This window comes from Heliangelus exortis, chromosome 8 (genome assembly GCF_036169615.1).
Source record: "Heliangelus exortis chromosome 8, bHelExo1.hap1, whole genome shotgun sequence".
Classification (NCBI taxonomy): domain Eukaryota; kingdom Metazoa; phylum Chordata; class Aves; order Apodiformes; family Trochilidae; genus Heliangelus; species Heliangelus exortis.
In genome coordinates, this window is record NC_092429.1 from 21,764,116 (window position 1) to 21,785,559 (window position 21,444).

A 21,444-nucleotide genomic window follows, 5' to 3' on the forward strand; every position below is an offset into this window, starting at 1 on the left:
AGGGCTTTCCCCCCAGTAATCAAGGCTGAAGATAGCAAAACAGCATTCCCTTCAGAGGATGCAGCAGTGAAATGAACTCAGCATTTGTTAAGGACTGAGCTCTGGTGCTGGCTCCTTTTTGCACTGTATTGTAATGTGACTTCAGTTTCCTATAATGAAGGCAGGCACGGTAAAAAGCACACGACTGCAGAATAATTCAGTAAAAATGTGTTGCTATGCATAAAGCTCCTTGTGCCCAAACTTGCTGCTGTTCAAAGCTGTACTGTTTACCCTTGCCCACTCTAGCTTGGGTAAACCTGCAGGTCTTTGCAGCATGAAATGTTTCAAGCTCTAATTAAATTCAGAATGCATGTAAATAACCTTTTCAGATGTTTTGGTTAGTTAATGTAGGTAACACCAATCTGAACCTAATTCTCTCCTTTATTTAAGAGGTGAAAAAGCTGGTGTGAAATACTTGTGGCTTTGAAAATTTTAAAGCATGGTATTTGTTTTCCTCTTATGATTTTCACTAATATATATTTATTTAGAGCAAGTCCAATTTTGCCTACAAGAAGTGTATTGGCTGCCATTTCCTGGGGAAAAAAAAAAACTGGCTGGAATAAAAGCAAATAGCCTGTGGATTTGGCAACATGATAAAGAGAGATTGTCATTAGTTTCAAAAAATTTCGTAGTGTAACATTACATTGTGCCTCTAGTGTAAAAACGTTAATGGTAATCTCAGTTTTATGCATCTTGGAATGACTTGCTAGAGACCACTCAAGATTTTACTTAAATACCAACCTAAGAAAACCAAGACAAACAAACAAACAAAATAAGCTGTCTTCACAGCTTTGTTTTAGATATCATATTTCTACTAAGTACTCAGTTTTAGCAGCCTGTTCTTTTTAGAATTCTAATCTGCTTTGATTATTTGATGAAGGCTAATTTTGTCGCGTTGCTTTGCCTTTGTTTAGTTTTTGGGTTTTTTTTTTTTCCAGAATTCTTAACCTTTCCATACTTTCAGTTTATTTTTAAATTATTGCAAAAATTCCCCTTCCTTCTCCTGTGGATAGCAGGAAGCCAGCAGGATACCAATACTGCTTACTCACGGAAATTAAAAACAAAACAATAGGTAAGAAAAATAAAGGAACAGAACAAACAAGAGACTCTAACTTTTCTGTTAAAGCTTAATGGTTATTGGAACTTAAATATACTGAAGCTTTAAGTATTGAAACTTCTTCAGGAGGGTTTCTGCAGAATATGGCTTCTAGTTGCTGCATTGTCTGCAACTTAAATATGGTGTTGAACTGGTAGTCTTGTCTTTCTGCCCATAAAATGGGTAAAAAAGGAGTAAGCCAGTGAAAAAGGCCTTGCAGCCCAGAGTCCATAATCAATGTATTCTAGCTGGTAGGGGAGTTCTGTTTATTAATTTATTTTTTTCATTCCTCTACAGATACCAGTGTTTATGGGACTTGCCAGGTAGGTGTAGGTGATGGCAGGTTTTCTCAATCTGTGTTCATGTTCATCAATACCCTCAACATATGAGGCCTTTCTCACTCTCCTGTCAAGTCTTTCTTGGGGTGCTTGGACTGTCCTGTGCTCCTGTTCCCAGGCAGAATTGCAGTGCATGCCAGCAAAGCCCTTTCCTTTCAGTGCACCAGCCCAGGCACAGGCATCAACAACTCCTGGTAACCCTGCTCGTGGTGTTAAAAAAGACTTTATTGAGAAAAAGAAAAGGTGAAAGTATCTGTCTATCTTCTTTTTTCTTTCTCTTGGTGATGCTGGTGATACAATTGTGTTATGTTGACTATTTCCCCTTCAATCAAAATATAGCCCCATAGGGGTGTCTATCTGAAATGTTTTTGATGCAGTTACTTAATTTGCATTTATGGAGCTTTTAACATGTCCTCCCTTCAAAAAACATAGATTTCAAATTCACAGTCTTGTATTTTTCTCCAAAGTTTGTGTATCTTTTATTTTCTTAAATGTCTGTTCTAAAATCATCAGGACCATGGGTGTATGATCAGGCACTTCCATCCAATTCAACATTTTCAGTCTAGATTTTGGGATAAATAAACAGATCTCTCTGTTTGCCAGTGACACGTGTGTGAAGAACAGCTTGTGACATGATTGAACTCCATTGATTTTTCATAAAAGTTTAACAAGATGATACAGGTCAAAAGCTTTGCAAAATTTGCAATAAATTCCTGTGGTCTGAAGAAGACAGTGGTAAGAGCTGACACTAGAGGAATTTAAATAGATGTTGAATTAATCGTTGGGTTGTGAGGACTTGAAACATTCTGGTTAATGATTTTGAACCTTGAATTTCAGATGAAAAGATTCATAACAAATTATGATTCATGTTCAGGATTAAATCTTGGTTCATGATTATATTTTGTTTTTCCTTGTGTGCCTAATTTTTACAGGTGACATGCACATAACAACTGCTTTAGTAGGCAACAGATCTCAGAAAATACTTTAATTGCACACCCTCCTCCCCGTGAAACCTCAGATTTACATGGAAGTAGATAGTTTCAATTTTTTTTAGGTTTTGTTTTCCCCTGAAATAGTTGACTGACATTGCATGAATACATTCAAATCAGGTGAGGCTTCAGCTGAGCTCCAGTTTTTAACCGAGCCTGGGGCACAACTGCCTAATAAGTTCCCTGAGATGGTTGCAGTATGACTTAGATGGCATTTAAAAATTGTCTGGGCAAAATGCGGAATCAGTGGTAAATAAGTTACACGTGTCCTTTGGGCCTGCAGTACAGAAAACACCTCTACAGAAAGCCTTGGTAGCCCCTCCATGTGCTTAGAGGTTGTCCCCAGGCCCTGTCCCTCCTCCGTGCTGGTTTAGGAGCCCTGGCCACCAGTAGCCTGGAAGCCTCCTGAGGCACATCACTGCTGCCATGCTTATGGCTGCAGGCCAGAGACAAGGGCTGAAGTCTGGCCAGGTGGGTCTGAGGAGCTGTCCCTCCAGACATGAATTTTTCATGAGCAGCAAAACCTTTTTAAGGCTTTACTTTGTTCCCTGAGATTTCAAACTGCAGAGGAACAGGATGTTTATTATACACATGGCACCTGATGGCCCTGCAGAGGGGCTGCCTCTAGCATGGGCACAGCTCATGCACCTTGCACCAGTGTCATGTAGGTGCAGGTCCTGAAGCCCTCCACAGCAGCTGCTCCTGGCAAGTCTGTGTCTGGCTGTCCTTATTTCCCTTTTCAGCAGCAGGAGGAATATTCTTCTCGCCTTCCACACTTAGTGCTTGGTTCCTCCCAGTGCTGGCAGGTGTGGTGCCTGTTCGTGCTCCCCACACTGAACTCCAGAATTCGGTGGAGGTCTACTCAGGTGGAGGGGGCAGCACAAAGATTCAAAGCCTGATTTGATCCCTGACCCCATCACTTGAAGCACTCCAGGTTTGCTTCATTCCCTTTGTCTCTTTTTAGTTTGATTATCACCTTTGCAAAAACAAAACTAAACAAAAACCCCAAAACCAACATCCTTCAATTTCCTTCAGTACTTTCAGAAAGACAGTTCAGCAATGGTTTAGGTGCTGGTATTTATTTTGCAGCTAGTATCTTGTAATTAAAATACTTTTACATATAATTTCTATTTAACCAGTCCTTGTATCAAGCTCTAGATCTTTGTAGTGTATCTTTTGCTCCTACGACACTGTAATTTCTTAGTACTTTAGCATCTGACTTGTTGTTTCCTTCACACAGATATCTTGAGATGGTTCCATTACTGCTTATTCTAATAGAGTGTTTGTGTCTCAAGATCAGGACATGGAGCTGGTTAGAAGGTTTCAAGGGCCTGAAGTGATAGGATGAGCCCAAGAAGGAGCAGTCCCTGTGGGGTAAACGTGGATTCGTAGCCCCTGAAGTGTCACGGGTAGGCAGAGGTGAAGCTGCAGCCTGTGCAGGATCACAGGGAGGCTCAGATGTGGCTCTGCAGCCGTGTAGGACCCCGTGTCAGAGGAGGTGACTGTTCCCGCAGCAGCCGTGACTCTGTGGGCAGCCCGGGCTGGAGCAGTTCCTGAGGGACTGCACCTCACGGGAGGGACTCATGTCGGAGGGGTTCCTGCAGGACTCTCTGCCATGAGAGGGACCCCGCGTTGGAGCAGGGGAAGAATGTGAGGAGTCCTCCCCCTGAGGAGGAAGGAGCGGCAGAAACACCGTGTGGGGAACTGACCCTGAACCCCCCCTGCCCGTCCCCTGTGCCCTGAGGGGGAGGCGGTAGAGAGCGATGTGGGCCCGGGAAGAAGGGAGGGGTAGGTGGGGAAGGTATTAAGATCTGACCATGTCTTCTCTTTCTCCTTTTAAGTTAAATTAGCGGTTTTTTGCTTCCTAAGTTGAACCTGTCTGTTTTTTGCCTGTTACCACAGTTGGGGAATGCAAACCTCCCTGTCCTGGTCAGGATTAAGGAGCCTTTGGGTGGATTTTCTCCTTGCTGTCCCACAGTGGGGTGGGGGGTGAGCGAGCAGAGGCCTGGGTGGTACCGGCTGGGCCTAAACTGTGACATGCATGAGCTACAGGAGCATGGAGAGAGGGCAAAAAGTGCCTGGAGTTTATGGGGAGCACTCCATATGTGGAAATAGGCCATATCTTCTCTGGTGGGAGAAACATGCTGCCTTGGACATGGCATGGTGTTGAAGGGGAAGACCCCTGAGAAGAAGAATTGGCTCAGCCCTGCGGATGCTCATGGGAACTTCACTAAGTGCTGTAAAATTAAATGTGTTCTTGTTTCCTGTTGGGGGAGAGCTGTGCCCTTAGGAAATGGGCAACTTTGAACTTAGGGGGCTTGTGTCTAAGCTAACCTCTGGTGCCAGAAAGGGAGGAGCCCAGAGAGCACAAGGCTGAGGAATGGGAATACAGCTGAAGGCATTGTGTGCATTACTATTGTTTTCTGCTATAACTGAAGCACCTGCAGAACTGTGTTTGAAGTGCCTTAAGTGAAAATTCTGAATAATTTATGAATAAATAGGAGGACAGATTTAAATTGCGCAATAAAAATAATGTTTGATTAAGCTTTTAAATATTCACCTTTGTGTATTAGGCTCCATATTCCCAAAGAACAAGCAAGCAACTTGTCTCTATTAGTAATTATCTCTATTTGTAATTTAACATATAGCTCACTAGTACTGGTGAACTAGTACTATGTTCTACGTTACTGTCATGCAGTGAGTAACTAAAGATTAAATGTTCGTTTCATTAAGGTTCTCCATAGATTACCAGCAGAGGAGAGAGACTGATGGGTAGTGCCAGCTGCATGAGTATGCATCTTCCTGGTTTTGGGGGAGTGGTTTGATACCTCACTGCAAATGTGAGCTGACTGTTTAAAAGCAGGGATATTTTTTAAAGAATTCCTTCTCTTCTCCAGCAACCCTTTTTTAGGAAGGTTGTCTGTCAGAAACCCTTCATTTAATGAGACTTTTCTGTCTGTTTTAAGGAGGAGCTGGTTGTGTGTGGGGTTTTGGTGTGACTGCAGAGTGGCTGAGTTCCCATTCCTCTGGCATGGTGCACAGGGGCTCAGGGCAGCAGGTGGGTGGCACAGCAGCACTCCCCACTTCTGTGCACCATGTCCCACACTGTGGATTAAGGTGCATTAGGTTGTGTACTGTAAAACAGCATTTTGGAAATATTGCTCTTAGTCAGTAGATAACTCACATTTTCTGTCCCTAGTGAACGCTGTTATTTCTGAGAAATTAAAAAAAAAGAAAAAAGTCCCAACCCAAGCTCATATAATGGAAGTAAGTTGAAAAACTACAAAACTTATATTGAGAGCTTTCTCTGGCTGTTGTTGTTTGGAGTAATCCATTGCCCAAGATATGATGTATTAAACTAATATGTCATAAGAGTGTCATAGCTTTGATGATGCATTAATGTAATATGTCTTTAGGGTGCCATTGCTCTTATGATGCATTACTCAAAACATTATCAACTGGTTGGGTTAGCACTCAAGCATCTGTGTGTATGAAGCTGTGTTTCTATATCTAAAACTACAGCAAAACCTAAATCTTACATGGTCAAGAACAAGTTAGGAAGATCTGAAAACCAGGGGCTTCTAAAGAGGGGGCTGATATGGGTGGGACTGAGTTGTGTGCTGTAGCTTTGTGCTTGCAAAACCTCTATGTGATTGTACAGAATATAGGAGTAGGGAAGGAGAAACTGCCTTCATTGAGACTAATGCAAGTGTTCATTCCCTTTTGTAATGTCATATGTGCTGCAATAGATGAACAAGTTCAGCAGTTTTCCAAAACATCTTGGTGTGATTTTTTTTTTCCAGGGCATGTTTTGCAATTTGTCTTACATCTTGCAATTTGCTTTCATATTTTCTGGGAAAATTAAGTTGAGCAGGTTTTATGCAGACATAAAAGCCCTTTTGCCTTGGCTTTTGTCTGTTAATTTTTTTGTTGTGTATATCAGCCACTTCTGGTTTCAGAAAGGAAAGTGGGGTAGGTTCTGATAAGTAGTGAATGTCTTTGAACAAGGTTTGGTTTTGCCACATTTTCAGACATACCCAGTTTTGAACAAGCTTTGGAGAAGCATTCTGAAGCAAACTGAAAGTCACCCTCCCCTGAACTGACTATCAGGAATTGAATAGCTATTACAAAACATGTTATACTAATGATGATGATAAATACTCACCTCCTTGTTCTCTTACAGAGAAGCTTTAGGTGTTGAACGAGCATTTGTCCTTATGAACTTCCTATTTCTTTCCCTTCTTTAAATGCACTTCAGTGTAGTGAATGTTATGGATGATATTGACTGCAAATATTACCTTGAATGAACTGTATTTATTGCCTGAGCGTGTTGAAAATCCAGCTCACAGATGCCACATTTTTGCAATGGCACATGTTTACTATACTTAAATATTTGTTTTTACTCTAAATTATCTTTTTTTTTTTTTTTTTTTTGCCATCCATAGAGCTGGGTGCCAGGTTTGCCCATATCTAGAAGCAGAAGGATGCAGAGGTAGATGTAAAATAATATTCTCTACTGAACTCATTGAGAGGGAAGTTCAGGAACATTTCCAGGTACTGATAACTTTTCCAGTATAAATTTGTCTTTTGTTCTTTATGATGAGAGGCATGAAGTATCCAGTGTAAAAAATTGTATTTCTCAGGTTTACCCCTAGCAATATTTGCATAACTTTGCCCACGTTTTTACATCACAGCACCTTGACCACTAGATGGCATTGGCATTGTTACTGTAAGCGGGGAGGAGATGGGGGATGCTCAAGCCGCGTTTTAGTTCAATGCCTCCCATCTTCCTTCCTGCCATTCAAAAATCCCAACCCAACGACAAAACCCTCGAGTTAACTCAGAGTTAACATCATACCCAGGGCTGATTTTTCAGGAGGTCTTCACTGATTACTGCACAGTCACTACAGAAATGCTGACCCAGCCTACATGGCAGTTTCCTTTCACTGGACAGCTCTCAACTGAGTGCAGTCTGACTGTGGAGATTGCATCTGCAGCAAACCCACTGGAGACACTTGTGTGTGGACTTACCAGCTGCTGTGTTATGTTGCATTCACAGTGTTCAGCACATTACTTTTTATCTTAAGGTGTTTTGATTTGTTTATTGGTTTGGTTGTGGTTTTTTTTTTCTGGTTGGTTGGTGGGTCTTTTTGTTTGTTTTTTTTTAATCTGTCACTCTTGATAGTTCTGACATTGGGATTCCAGTGGTGTGCTTCAGCTTCAGGACTAGGACTATGCTCTGGCTGGTACACAGGCCTTAGGCAGAAAGGAAATTTATGCTTAGGTTTCTTAGCAGCAGAAACACAGGCTTGTTTTTATTTAGTTTGGGAAACATAAGTGTTTTCTGCTAACCTGGGCAATACTGGAAGAGAGTTCCATTGGGTGGAAGTCCTAGGAGGGGTTTTTGGTGCTTGGTTGTCACACTGTTACTGATACAGAAGTGAGAGAAAAAACACACACAAGAAAACCTCAGATCTTTTCTAATTTTTTCTACAGTCAAGGTGGCTTTGCTGTGTTTTGGTAGCTTTGATGGCAGCTCAACTGCTAGACTTAGCAACATTAGCCCTGAGAGGCCTCAGGAAATTCAACAGTTTGGCATAATTTGTGAGAAGAAGCAGTTCCTAGAGCAAACAGATGTTGCCTTGCCACTCTCTCTGCATGCTTGAGAGGCTCTGCTGCTGCCTGTGGGTTGGTTTTGATTCAGAGCTTGATGGTGACTGAGAGCAAGTGACTGCCTCTGGGACCAGGGTGGCAGCCTGCATGTCATGGGAACTTAACATGATCTTAGTGATGCCCTAGACTTTCTTTATTTAAAAGGCTTTCTCTGACCCAAAGCATTCTGTGATAAGTTTGCTTCCACTGATGAATCCTGTTTTGTTTGGGATGGCTGTATAAAAAAGGGCTGTGAAACCTGTTTGTGCTTGGTGATACAGCAGGATGAGATCACTAGTAGAACCTCAACCCCTTCTTCCAGAGATGTGCTGATTAAAATATCCTCGGTGGGTTCTCCTCCTTATATTTGCAGAATTTATGGAATTTACATATTATAAGTAACTAATTAATTGCTTAAGAAACAATGCTTGTGTTTCTCCCATATAGCAGTGTACTTATGTCAGCAGCTGTAGTCCTCGATTGGGCAGTCACTTGGAAGTATTAGAGGCAATTATTTTAAGGACAGCTTAGGGATTGACACCAGATTTGGAGCAGATGGGTAAATGGGTTATCAGAAAACTTTGGGGTTTTTTTTGTGATTAAATTCTGTTTTTTACTGATTAAAATTAAGGCAGATAGGAGGTGGAATAAGAACTAAAGTAGCAGAGCCTGAAAAACTGAGAGGTAACAAAGCAGCTGAACTGTTTCAGTAGTAGAGATGTATGAAAGAAGTGCCATTAGCAGCGTGAGTTCTGTAGCATAAATTTGTAGTTATCAGTGCTGGTTGTACATGCCAGTGACCCACGTATTGTTGCAGTTTTGACAGTGGCAGAGTGTGGTCTTTCTGCAAATGTCTTCAGTTTTTATGTGTATTACTAGAAACTACTATGTAGCACTCTTTAAAAAAGAGAGGCTGGTCTTGGAAATCAAAAGAGCTCATTTTTTTATCTATTAGCTTCACAAGGAGTTCCTTATAACTATAACCACTGACCCAATGAGCCAAGTACCTCCATCAAATGTTTCACTTAATGATGTCTTTTATTACAGTTCAGTGACCCAATAGACTGAGTATCTGCATGGTGAGTTAAGTGTCTTCAAAAGATCAGCAGTAAAACTTTCTGCACATCAAGTGCTGTGAAAATGTTCTCACATGACTCAAGTAGGCATTTTTTTTTAGTGCAGCTTAGAAGAAATTACCCAGTAGCAAAACAAATCAGGAGAATCAGTGCACACAAACCTGCATGTAATAAACAAAGATCAGTGTGCTAAAGAGACCTGTTTTACAGTGTGTTGATGCCATCAAACACATCCCAGTGCTCAGCAAATACACAATGAGACCCCATTACTAAACTAACTGCTAAGTTTTATATTTGAAGGTGATTGTTCTCTTAAATACATTTCTACCTGGGCTGCTGTTCTTTTACTTTATTTTTTATGACTCCATGTAATCTTTCTCCCTCCTAGCCCTTGCAGAAAAATGCACTCTTGGATAAGTTAGCTTACATTAGTTTGCATTTTGCAGTGTAGTAGAGTGCCCTGACACCAAACAAACTATGTTATTTGAATGGGCTGTGGAAATCAACTTTTGTGTAATAAAGTCAGTTGACTACCGTGACTCATTTTAAGCTTCTCTCTTTGCTCTAATTGGAACAAATTACTTTGCATTTCTGTTGTGGCTTTGTGTGGCTTTTTTTTTTTCCTTTTGATTTTCCCATTCTAACTTACCTGTGTAACAGGTCTTCTCATTACCATTTACAGCTCAGCCTGTAAAAGGAGGAAGATTCCCATCAGCAATGTTTTGATGGCTGTACCCCTCACACACATGCCAGGTAAGTGCTGCTCATCAACCAACAGGGGCACAGGGATCCTTTTGTAGTTTCCACAGTACATGGAGCTTGTGATAATGGGGCAGGGCAAAGGTCTTAAGCTCCAGATTTTGTTTCTGAGGAAGTTCAGCTCCTTAAGATCAGTTTTGTAATGCAAGCTGAATATCTTGGAAAAGCCCCTACTTAGTTTTACGTTAATAAAATATGTGTATTTGGCTTCATGTCAGAAATAAGAATTCAGAGAGTTTGAAAAACCTTTGAAGACTGTTGCAGCTGTAATTGGCGTGTTTTGTCTTGGGTGGAGAATTTTGAAAGTTTTATTTCAAGTGTATACACTCTTAAGGGCAGGAACTGTTACTCATCTGTGTTTGGAAAGCAGCACCAACACAAACTGGATAACAATAATACTACAAAAGGCTGAAAGAACAATTAAAGATTGGAAATAATGACCTAAGGGAGGAACACGTAACTTAGCACGCTGACTATTGCACATTGTGTGTTTTGGGAAATCAGAGGGGAGAGAGGGACTGACAGACTTGTTAGAGTGGCAAATAGTCTCAGAAGAAATATGTTGAAATCTCTTCTTACATTTGATTGAAATGATATCAAATAACTTGAAGAAAAATCCTTTGAAACTGAAAGATTGCGTTTGTCCTCATTTGTGTTTTCTCCCAGGAGAGTTTGCCTCATTTTTCAGTTTCTTCTCTTTCCTTCCCTATTAACTTGGGACAGGGGAAGCCTGTCAATAAAACACCATCCCCAAAGTGAGGATTTATTTGGGAATGCCAGGAGATGTGCACAGAAACTGCCTTCTGCCTCACAAAACCAACCTCATGAGGCTTCCCCTCAGAGCAGACTTGGTACTCTTGAGGCAGCCAGTCTCCCTCTAGGGTGGATGCACCAGAAATACCTCATGTCTTGATGCTGTTATCAGCTATTTCTTGTGTTCATTAGAGGTTTTAAATGTTATTGTGACAAATAATCTTGTTTCTGGAACAGCATAGGATGTAGGTCATCCTTGGCTGTATGTTACAGGTGAGAAGATGGAGACAGTGCATCCTGGAGTTTTTCCAGTATTACAGGGGAGTTTGAGACTGGAGAAAATGAGGGGTGACCTCGTTGCAGTCTATGTTTTCCTCATGAGGGAAGAGATGAGATTGGCACTAACTTCTTCACTCCTGTGACCAAGACAGGACTCAGTGAAATAGTAAGAAACTGAAGCAGGGGAGGTTTAGGTTAAATATTAGGAAAAGGTTTCTCACCTACTGGGCAGCTGAGCACTGGAACCAAGCTCCCCAAGGAAGTGGTCACAGCACCATAGAATCACAGATTCCCCAAGCCTGCCTGAGTTCAAGAAGTTTGGATGACACTCTCAGGCACATGGTGTGATCCTGGGGGTGCCCTACACAGGGACAAGAGTTGCACTTGATGATCCTGATGGGTCCCTTCCAACTTGGCAGATTCTATGATTCGAAATAGGGATCCCCGAGTTGTCTGCTCTGGATCTCCAGGAGGCATCTTTTATACAAACTGTACCACAGACCTGAGCCTCAAATACCTCATGACTAACAGACCTGTTGAAATAGAATAATTTCTTTTTCTGTCTTTCTTTTTTTTTGTAAAAAAAGAAAAACGTGGAGTGTGACATTCTACTCTTCCATCTGTCTTCTGTAACATGTCAAGTATGTCTTTACATACACTTTTTTCTAAACTATTTCTTTGAACTGCAAACAAATTATCATTTTCTTCCTGCTACATTAGTTTGTATGGCTTTCAGGAGAAGGCATTAAAACAAAGCAGAACAACTACAGAGTAACTACAAGGAAGAAAATGGTTTTTCTAGTGTCCTTGGCCTCGATTTTAACACCAAGAAGTAATCACTTCCTTTCTGGAGCTTTTTTCTTGCTTTGTATGTACTGTTTCTGTGTGTAGTTGCTCACATGAAATCAGCCTCCAAAGAGTGCTGAACTTTAAATTTAACAAATCAGATGAGAGGTAAATTGGAGTGAAGCTAATACCATCATGACAGTGATAATTTAATTAATCAATTTTAGGCTAAATAGTTGAAAATACCTGTTACTAAATGTCTGCTATTTTCTTCATAACTTCCAAACTCACTAAACACATAGTAGTTCTTCATTATTAATTCCTTCCAAGTATATAAATGATGGAACATAGTTCTAGAGCAGCAGATAATCTCACTAAATGCACCTCCTCTATCTTTTCACAGGCAGGCAACCCCTGACACTAATGGTCTGTACCATTACTTGTGGAGCAGTCAGGCTTTGCAGCACTTGCTGGCAGCACCTTGGGCAGTGTCCCTCTTGCCTGCTTCTTTCACCCTGAACAAAACGTTGCTGTGGTGCTGTTGATGGCACTTCACCAGACTTCCTCAGGACCCTGGCACACCAGGAGGGGAACCAGACAGTTTTTCTGACAAAAAGGAAAGGTATCTTAAATCTGCCACCCCCAAAAAGTACAGTGGGTTCTATTTTTAGTTTTCTTTTGCTCTGCAGGATTTCCAAGGGGTAAACTTGTGTCAAGTCTGAGATATAAGAAAACAACAACAACAAAAAATTGTTCACTTTATTCTTTTTGGCAAGGGCTGTTTTCTTGGTTAAGCTGAATATTGCTAAGCAAACTGTTGCAGCAAAAAAAGTCTGTCTTAAAAATAATTTAATCCTAGCCCTGATGCTGCTCTTATGTTTAGATTCCACTACTAATATTGACGTGTCATTCTTGAACTAAAATTCATGGATGTTTCCTATTTTCCCTCTGAAAACAATGTTTGGTAAGAACTGTTGATTATTTAGGTCTGTAGAGCTGGGCATTGTAAGCCAAGACATAGAGAGCTGAGCAGTGACCTTGTCTTGCTTTTGGCTGTAGTTTCTTCAGCATGGTCTGACCAGGTCCAGCAGTTGCTTTCCTGTTTTGACATTTGTGGTAACATTGCTGCTTCAAAACATGCAGACAGTATTGTGTCCTTGACTTTTGCCCCTCACCAACATTTAGGTAGCTCTCCTGAAAATCTTGAAGCATTGGGTGAAATTGACCTCTGAATTTTGTTTGTTATACAAAGAAAAGGGAAATTAAAGCAGGAATTTGTAGTATGAATCGAGGGGTGGGAATCTGAGTGGCATGAAAGGAGTGGAAATGCAGCTAGAGGCTCAGATGAAGACTGAGGGCTGTCACTGGATGGGGAGTGAGAGAGGATCAGCTGGGGTATCAGTAATGTAAGGGAGCAGAGGAGGGAGACAAACTTAAAAAAAGAAAGATCATAAGACATGCCCCAGCCCTACCTTCTTGGGATCATCCACCTCTCCCAGCTTCAGCTTCTGAGGGTTCTGTACTGTTTGATTTTAAATAAAACCACACTTGAATAGTAAGCTTCTGTTTTCACAGAACTTATTTAATATAATCAATCTATTATTCTATTAGTCATGTTTTTCATCTGAAATTTATATACCTTGTAAAATAAAACTATGTTTATTAAAAGAAAATTAAAACCAATATAACTTACTGTGGCGGGTCCCTAAAATACATAATTGATAATTTATTCAGGCCTTGTCAATGCTTCAAAGCAGTGATATTAATCCAGCATATTTTATTTAGTTTTTTTCCATCCTTGTATCTCTTCCATGTCCATGTCTTCCTTTTTATTTTGGTTTCTTTTGGAGCTATTTCTCCTCTGTGATCTGTTTTGCTTTCTCCTGTAGTATGTAATGTAGATCACAATGGGCATTTACAGTACTTCATATTTCTTAGTGTGGAGTTCAAACACAGGCAGTCCCACAGACCTCTTCTTAGCATGCAGCTGTAAGGTGCTGCTTTGCTATAGGAAGCAGAGTGCTTTGAAGAACTTCCCTTCTTTGACACATGTGGGATGAGATCAAGTTGTAAAGAGCAGGGCAGCTGTCGTGGTGCAGTGCAAGATATAAACACCATAGCTCTGATTAGAAAGGGTGCCTCACTCTGCACCAAGGCTGTTACTCTGCACCCACACTCTTGCTTGTGGGAGTGGGAAAGACACCCCTGTGAGACAGGAGTTGAGCTGTGCTGGTGACTGATGCTTGGGGTCCCCCAAGGAGCAGTGTCTCCTGAAGTATTTTGTGTAGGAACAGAAGCATTGGGGGTTTGAATGCTTTAGGAATTCCCAAGTGGCACGTTGTGTGTGTGGATGTGTTTGTTGGCATGCAGCAGATACTGAGTGGCCGTCAGCACTTTCTGTTGTGCAAGCAGTGACTTGTTTGGGGTCCTTCCCACAGACACACTTTATTCCCTCTGGTGTAGATTCCCTGTTTTACTGTATAATTGCAGCTGACAGCTTGGATTGGTAGTATCCACCAAACATTCAGCAGCATCAGTTGCAGTGTGATTGACATGGATGCTGCACAGGGAGGCTCTTGCTCTGTGAGGGTTTTGGTTTGCAGTGGCATGATAAGCAGTTGTTATTACTGGAAGCACCCTAAGATCCTGCATCTCAAGGAAGTAGTAATTTCCCCCTTTTTCAGGGAATTTACTGATCCTGAAGCCTAAGAAGAGCAAGATGTGAGTGGACAAATTTGTGAATCCAACACTGGATTTTTCTTCTGTGTGTTTCAGCTTGTATTTTATTATTGACTAATGTTAAAACCTGTGGTCCTTACCAAGGCAGGGCACCAGCAATCTGATCAGGGCACTACAGCTGAGCCACCAATTAAGTACAGACAGCATTAGGAGTCTGCATTCCACTAACATCTTGCTTTACCTTGCACTGAGTTATCCACTTGGGTGTGCACAAGACATACATAGCAGAAGCTGCCATAAACCTGATAGTTAATCTAGGATTAAGGGGAAATACAGCAAATAGGAAATAAGAGTCAGGACCTTTTTGGGACAGTGGTGAAAATTCACTTAGTCTACAGATGTCCCAGCTTGCATACCAGACGTGAAGACTGTCAGCAAACTGGAGAGGGTTTTGTTCTGCAGAGAACCTAAAATGAGAGGTTTGGAAAATATGTTTGATGAAGGGAAGCTTTGCCTTGTCCCACTGATATGTCCTGAACAGATTTTCTGCCTCTGCTCTCCAGTGCAGACCCACTGACCTCAGGGTAGGCATGTGTCTGCTCCCTCTAAGGGTCAGGGCTTCTTCTGCCTTTATTGTTTAGCAAAGGATTTTGGTATTGCTGGCAAATTGCCCTTATAAAATGAGTCTTCTCTCTACAGGCTTACATGCAACTGAAACTTCTAGACAGATACAGAAGTATTCAGACTCATGCCAGCATCACACTGCTAGGACCTGATGCCCCTAAAAATTTATCTCTAATTTTCTTGGCTTGCTGTCAGTTTAATGGCCTTTGTCTGCCATTGTCAATTCCAGCAGATGCACCTATATGGAACTTCCTTGGGAAACAACAGTATCTATACTGAAGGAGGTAGAAATATTTTTAAAACTTCTGTGATTTATCTATACTACAGGCTTCAAATTAGGGGTTAATAAAAAGTGTTATTCAGCATTCCAGGAAATTGTCGAGATCACTAAGTATTGTACTGACTTGACCTATGTTACATTGAACTCACTACTTCCATGTCTCCAATAAAAACATACAGGAGATTGTTCCAGAACTAGTGTCAAACTCAGTTAAAAATAAATCCCCTCATAATTTACATGCATAGTGTATATATTAAACATATCACCCAAAATATATGTCTTGTAAGGAAAACTATGTAAAATACATCAACCCTGAAATCTTCCCTAGGTCCTACACAAAAACAGAATCACAGAATGCCAGGTTGGAAAGGACCTCAAAGATTATCTGTCCAACCTTTTTAGGTAAGAACATGGTTTAGATGAGATGGCCCAGCACCTTGTCAAGCTGAGTCTTAAAAGTGTCCAGTATTGGAGAATCCACAACTTCCCTGGGATGATTATTCCTATGTCCAACTGTTCACACAGTGAAAAATTTTCTGCTGCTGTCATTCACTTTGTGTGATGCAAAGTTCAGTGCTTGGAGGGATATGGTTTTCAGTTATGATTTATAAAAGTTAAAATAATCTCTCCTTACTTGTAAACCAGCTAATCCTGTTTGGTTTAGTCTGTTTTTATCGAAACATTGAACCAGCTTTGTTTTGTTCAAGTGCAGCATTCGTAACTAACTAATTATAGCCCTGTTTTTTCCCCTTGAAACATTAACATTTGTCACCTCAGAGAACAGCCCCTCTTCATCTCCCAGACACTTCAGGCAAGGGGGTGGACTTGGTCTCAAAACAGTAGGGTACTGCTGACAACCTGCCCTGGACCACTTCACCTCCTGCTCTTGAAACAGCAATCATGAGCCAGAGGGCAACTTGAGGAAAATATTTTTCTTTAGTAGCAGTAACATCTGCCTCCTTGGCAGCCTCTGCTGGCAGTCCTGTTGGAAGCTGTGGTTTTGGCCCTGGCCGTGCCGAGTATTTACATTGCCAAGAGGTTATCCTGAGCACTGCTGGATCCTGTTACCTGACTTTGGTTCTGTCATTTCCCCCCCTCTTATGCTCTGGCTGCTTAACTCTTTGTGGGTAACACATAAAGTGAAAATGAAGTGTGTGGTTTAAGATGAAATGTATTAACTTGTAGGTATTAATTAGTAAATTCCTTTTTTTTTTTTTTTTTATTAGAGATTCAGCTTTTCTGGTCTGTTTAGCTGCATTTATTTTGCTTCAGCCTGGGCAATTTCAGTGTTGCTCTCTTTTGAAGATGCCACCCTCCACATTTGTGTCTTCTGCTCTGCATCAAATTTTCTTTGGCTTTCTTATTTCTCTTGCAGTTCACTCTCCTCTCCTGTGTAACTAACTTGACTGGTGCTTCATTTCAGTGGAATGTTATCATAAAGACAATTATAAAGTAATCATCGTGGGCATATCAATATTTATTGAAATACTGGGGAAAAAAAAAATTCCATTGGTGATGAGAAACTTCTGGCAAGAACTGACATGACAATATGTATTTCACCGATACAGTAAGAGAACTTCAACTTCAACAAGTAACTCACTGCACATTCTAAGAGTTGCATGGATTTAAATCCAAGGCAGCTGCAGAACATATGTAGTACAAATAGACTTTACAGATTGTCTGTTTACAAACACAGAACAACTATAATAAACCAGCCAAAGCCAAACCCTTTGAATTTTAGTCTGCTTTTACTAATATGTCCTGTAATCAATAAGGCAGTCAGAAGTAAATGCCTGGTTGCAAAGTAGTTAACAATTAACATGAAGGGGGAGTTTTTTGGTGATTTTTGGTGTGTTCTTTTGTTTGTTTGTTTTGTTCATGTACTTTGGGCAACTGATGGGATTCTCAGAACCACAGATGTGGGCAATTATGTGTTAGCTTATCTGAAGTTGTTTCCATTAAATTATGGACAATTCTTTTCTTCTACCACCTTATTTTGTTTCTTTTGTCTTCTATGTAGCTTATGGTGCTGTGAATACATTTAGCAACATTTTTAAGCTTTTTTTCTTTAATATTCAGTGAAATTCACCGTAGCATTTCAACAGGAAAAAAAAAAAAGAGAGAAAATACAGAATGCAAACACTTGAAACATACTTTGTTTTTCTTTCAAGAATGAAGGAATGACCATGCTTATCTCTTACATGTATATATACATATTTCACAGGCACTGTCAGTTGCCACCTGCATCCTACTTTCTGTTTATTTAGTTTGTTTGAGGGAGAAGGCTGAGAAGGCTGCTGTTCTGATGATGTTTGCATGTCTGCTGTGTGGGATGGCTTAGGGAGCTGTGCTTGCTTTGCTTTTGGTCCGTACAACAGTACAACAGTGTGTTCTGTGGTATCAGACAGGCATCAGACTTTGCTGTGTTTGTACCCTATGCATGAACAGAGTATTAGAGCTGATTAATACAGGCAATTTAAACAGAGTGCTTTGTATTAATGTAGGTGTAATAACTCATGTCTTTGGTATACAATGTGTGAATGGTAGGAAAAAAAAAAAAAAAAAAAGAGAAATGCACCTTTTCAAATTCACATGAAACAGAAAAAGCTATAACTCACATAATTTACAATAGATTTAAATAAACTACATTTAGGATTATGAAGATTTACAGACATTTAATCAAGTGAATGATTTTAATTTGTAAAGACCCTTGTGTGTCCCTGAACTATGTTCCACTAACTTGAAGACATGCTACAGTAAACACATATATTTGGCTTCTTCATTCTGGCTATGTCTTATATAAAAGATGAAACCAAAGAACAATAAATTAGCATTATAATTGTCTACAGTGGAAACTATCATATACAATATAAATAAACTATTCAAAAGCCAGCAATCTTCATGAAAAAAAAAATTAAAGGATTAGGATTTTATACAGTTTCTATAAGTGATTGTGCAGCCAATAATCTCAAAAATTATAGTCAAAATGAAATACCCCTATTGATTTTAGTGTCTCACGACATACAGTAATTAAGTACTGGTAAAATAATTACCAATTTAAAAGAAATAATAAGGAAATCACTGCTCTGCAATTTTATCACAGTTTTTTCCCCACAGGACCTAAAGAATGTAAACACTATGTTTTTGTTAATGTTAGAGATTAATACTTTATTTTAAACCTGTTGATCCACACCTGCACAGTTACCTTTCAGGATAAAGAAATAAGGCAAGACTTTTAACTCTGTTAATACTGATATCTTAATTTGGACAGCAGAGAGAGAATTGTTTGTTCTTCTTTAATATTTGTTCTGCAGCAGACTTTGGCCTACATAGACATAGCAGTATCACTCTTCTCTCTTTTTGTAAAAGGTGTGCATTACCTAACTTTAAAAATTTTCATTAGCCATTGGTTGTTTGAGCTGAAATTCAATGTCCTAATTACTGGCAATTTTCAAGGCAGTTTCTTAATAAACTCCACGGCATCATCAGGTCACACAATTAATTTGTCCCTTCTTGAATTGCTAAATGCACTTTTTTTGTTCTAGTTTTAGCTTTTTAACACCAGTATTTGATGTTCTAGAAAACATTTCTTTTTGTGAGTGCTAAAGAAGATTTGTTTGTGATGGCTAAAATATCCCCGTTTCCTTTATGCGGAAAGGGCCAGGAATCTACAGCAGAGCCTTATTTTAGCCACTGCACCAGGTAAATTTGTTCTGGAATACTTCTCTCAGCTATGTAATAGCTATCTGACAGGAGCAGTAGAAGAGGGATACTGCCTGGTAGAAGAACATGAACACGTGACAAAATGAACTTGAGAACATAGTACAAATGCTAAGCTAAATGGATAACAGACTCTTCATATTAGTGACTTGCAGGCCTGAGAGACTGAGAAGTCAAAACCAGCCTCTTAGGATTTGGTGGCGATACCACATAGCACCTGGCCTATGCCAGCTCTCTCTGACAGATTGTTGGATGGATGCCACATCATTTGTCACAGAAGAAGTAAGCGTTGGGTCCTTGGAGGGTGACAGAAGAAGCTACAGATGCAGTTTTGCATCTATTAGAACTGTCTTACAAGTCCTACTGTACAGTGAAGGAATTTAGTGCACTGAAATTCCCCACTATCTTAGCTTGATAATACGGATCAGTTTTTATTTTCTCCTAAGTTTCTTCATTTTGGCAATCAGCAGTGTTAAATATACAAGAATCATTCTGTCCTTTTTCATGTTGGGTAAGTTCACTTCACTGCAGTATAAAGTCCTATATAGATTCCTTTGGGGATGTGTAGCATGTGATTCACAGTTTGCAATACAAATACCCTGATACATCACTTATTTACTATTAGTATTTGATTATTATACCATTTTGCAAAGTCTTAAAACCATGTTTTAATTAGTGTTGCTTGGAGCAGTTCAGAATATCTTTTTTTTTTCCTTGAAAGCAGAAGCTCTAATGGGTATAATTTATGCTCTCTTTGCATGCAGCATTTCAATGAGAAGGTTGTTACATGGCACATCCCCATTCAGGTGTTTGTAGTAGAGGTATTCTTCGGCCTGCATACTGATGGCCCGGATTTCTGGTAGTCGCAGGAGAAGCTGCCCAAATTTGTCTGTTTGCTGTGGGTAATTGCACATTGTGTAGTCCAGCAGAGCAGCATTCACTTGTTCCTGAACACCTTCCACAAGCTGGAAATTCTCAAGATTTTTGACATCTGAATGAAAATTTAAAAGATAACAACAATTTAGTTGCACGTTAACTCCTGTTTGCGAAGGCTGTGTTTCACTAAATGGATCTGGGTTTTTTTTCCTCCTGACAAAAGCTGCTGAATATTCAGTAAACCCTTTTGCCAGCTTTCCTGGGAAAATGATCACAAAAGAGCTTTAGCATAGTGTCTTGTTGAAATTCTGCATATACCTCAAATCAATTAGACACCAATGGAGTCTGAGCAAGGTCAGCTCTTTTCATAGCTTACAAAAAAAAAAAAGTTGAGGATTCCTAAAGTAGAAGACCATAATGTATTGCTAGCAAATGAGTCCCAAGAGGAATCCCTATCTTTAACCTAGTATGTTACACAATTCATATAATTCTGTATTAATTTTTCTGACCCAAGGTGAAGTCTGTGTCCAGGTTATGATGTAGTTAATTCTAATAAAAAGTGACAGGGTTCTTGTTTCTGTTTGACATTTTCTAAATGATTCTGAAAGCCTTTGACTTGTCTAGCCTACATTAATGAACCATCTGGTACACTCCAGTGACTGCCAAAATAATCTTCCCTACTAGAAACTCTCTAAAATATATATTTCACTGACTAATGATCTTTATAAAATGAAATAATTGTCCTTTGGGTGGAATACCAGATAAGAGTGGTGCCCTTTAACCCAAATATGGTTTCTGAAAACCAACATGCTGATTTTTTTTTTTTTTTTTCTGGTATTGGACAACAGAGTCATTTGCATCAGTATGGCAGGTACAGTTTGTTCACTCTGTCTCTGTTTGGTTATTTTCTGTTCCTACACAGCAAGTTCAAGTCATGGAAATGTTGGTCAGTGAATTATCTGCTCGTTATTTGCTTCTCTGTGTAAAAATTACTCTGATGGCATTGTCTTTCAGCATGTCTAAATTCAGAAGTTATTCCCAACCTTGCAAACAACAGGGCTCCTATAATGGAGAAAGAATAAAGTGATCAAAGTGCTCTTGCTGGGAGAACATGTTTTGATGTTTGATCATTTATACCATCAGTAGTAGAGTCCTGTAACACTGTTTGATGTGATTCTAAAGCACGGCAATACTGAGCATAACTATGCTGCTAATTCACTTTGAAAAAAAGAGAAATCTGCTCTTTAGTGGATATTCTTGGAGCAGAGAGATGGGGAATTTGGCATTGTAAATGCCAGCCTTTGATTGGAAGGGAAATGAGTGTTTTCCTCTGGAAAACAGGAACACACATTGGTCCCCCAATCCATCAGCAGCCTGGGAGGCTTTGTTAAGTGGATCTCACTGCACCTTTTCCTAGAAGTGCTTTAAATAGAGCAAATACTGGTTCCTGCACATAAGTGTGCTGGAACATGAGGGAAGTGGTTGTAGGAGGCAAACA

At 40.0% G+C, this 21,444-nt stretch overlaps 2 protein-coding genes across 9 annotated transcripts in view; one reads left to right on the top strand and one right to left on the bottom strand.

The window, feature by feature from the left end:
- The window catches only part of KIF14 (kinesin family member 14), a 238,734-nt gene that overhangs the window by 131,029 nt on the left and 86,261 nt on the right, over window positions 1-21,444 (top strand). The gene's annotated exons all lie outside the window — the stretch shown is intronic.
- NR5A2 (nuclear receptor subfamily 5 group A member 2) overlaps window positions 16,810-21,444 on the bottom strand; it is a 91,791-nt gene continuing 87,156 nt past the window's right edge. For all 7 annotated transcript variants that reach the window (XM_071751030.1, XM_071751031.1, XM_071751033.1 and 4 more), the window contains one exon: window positions 16,810-20,061. In XM_071751030.1, the coding sequence (XP_071607131.1) occupies window positions 19,814-20,061 (248 nt within the window). In that variant the 3' untranslated portion in view covers window positions 16,810-19,813. The remainder of the gene's footprint in view (window positions 20,062-21,444) is intronic.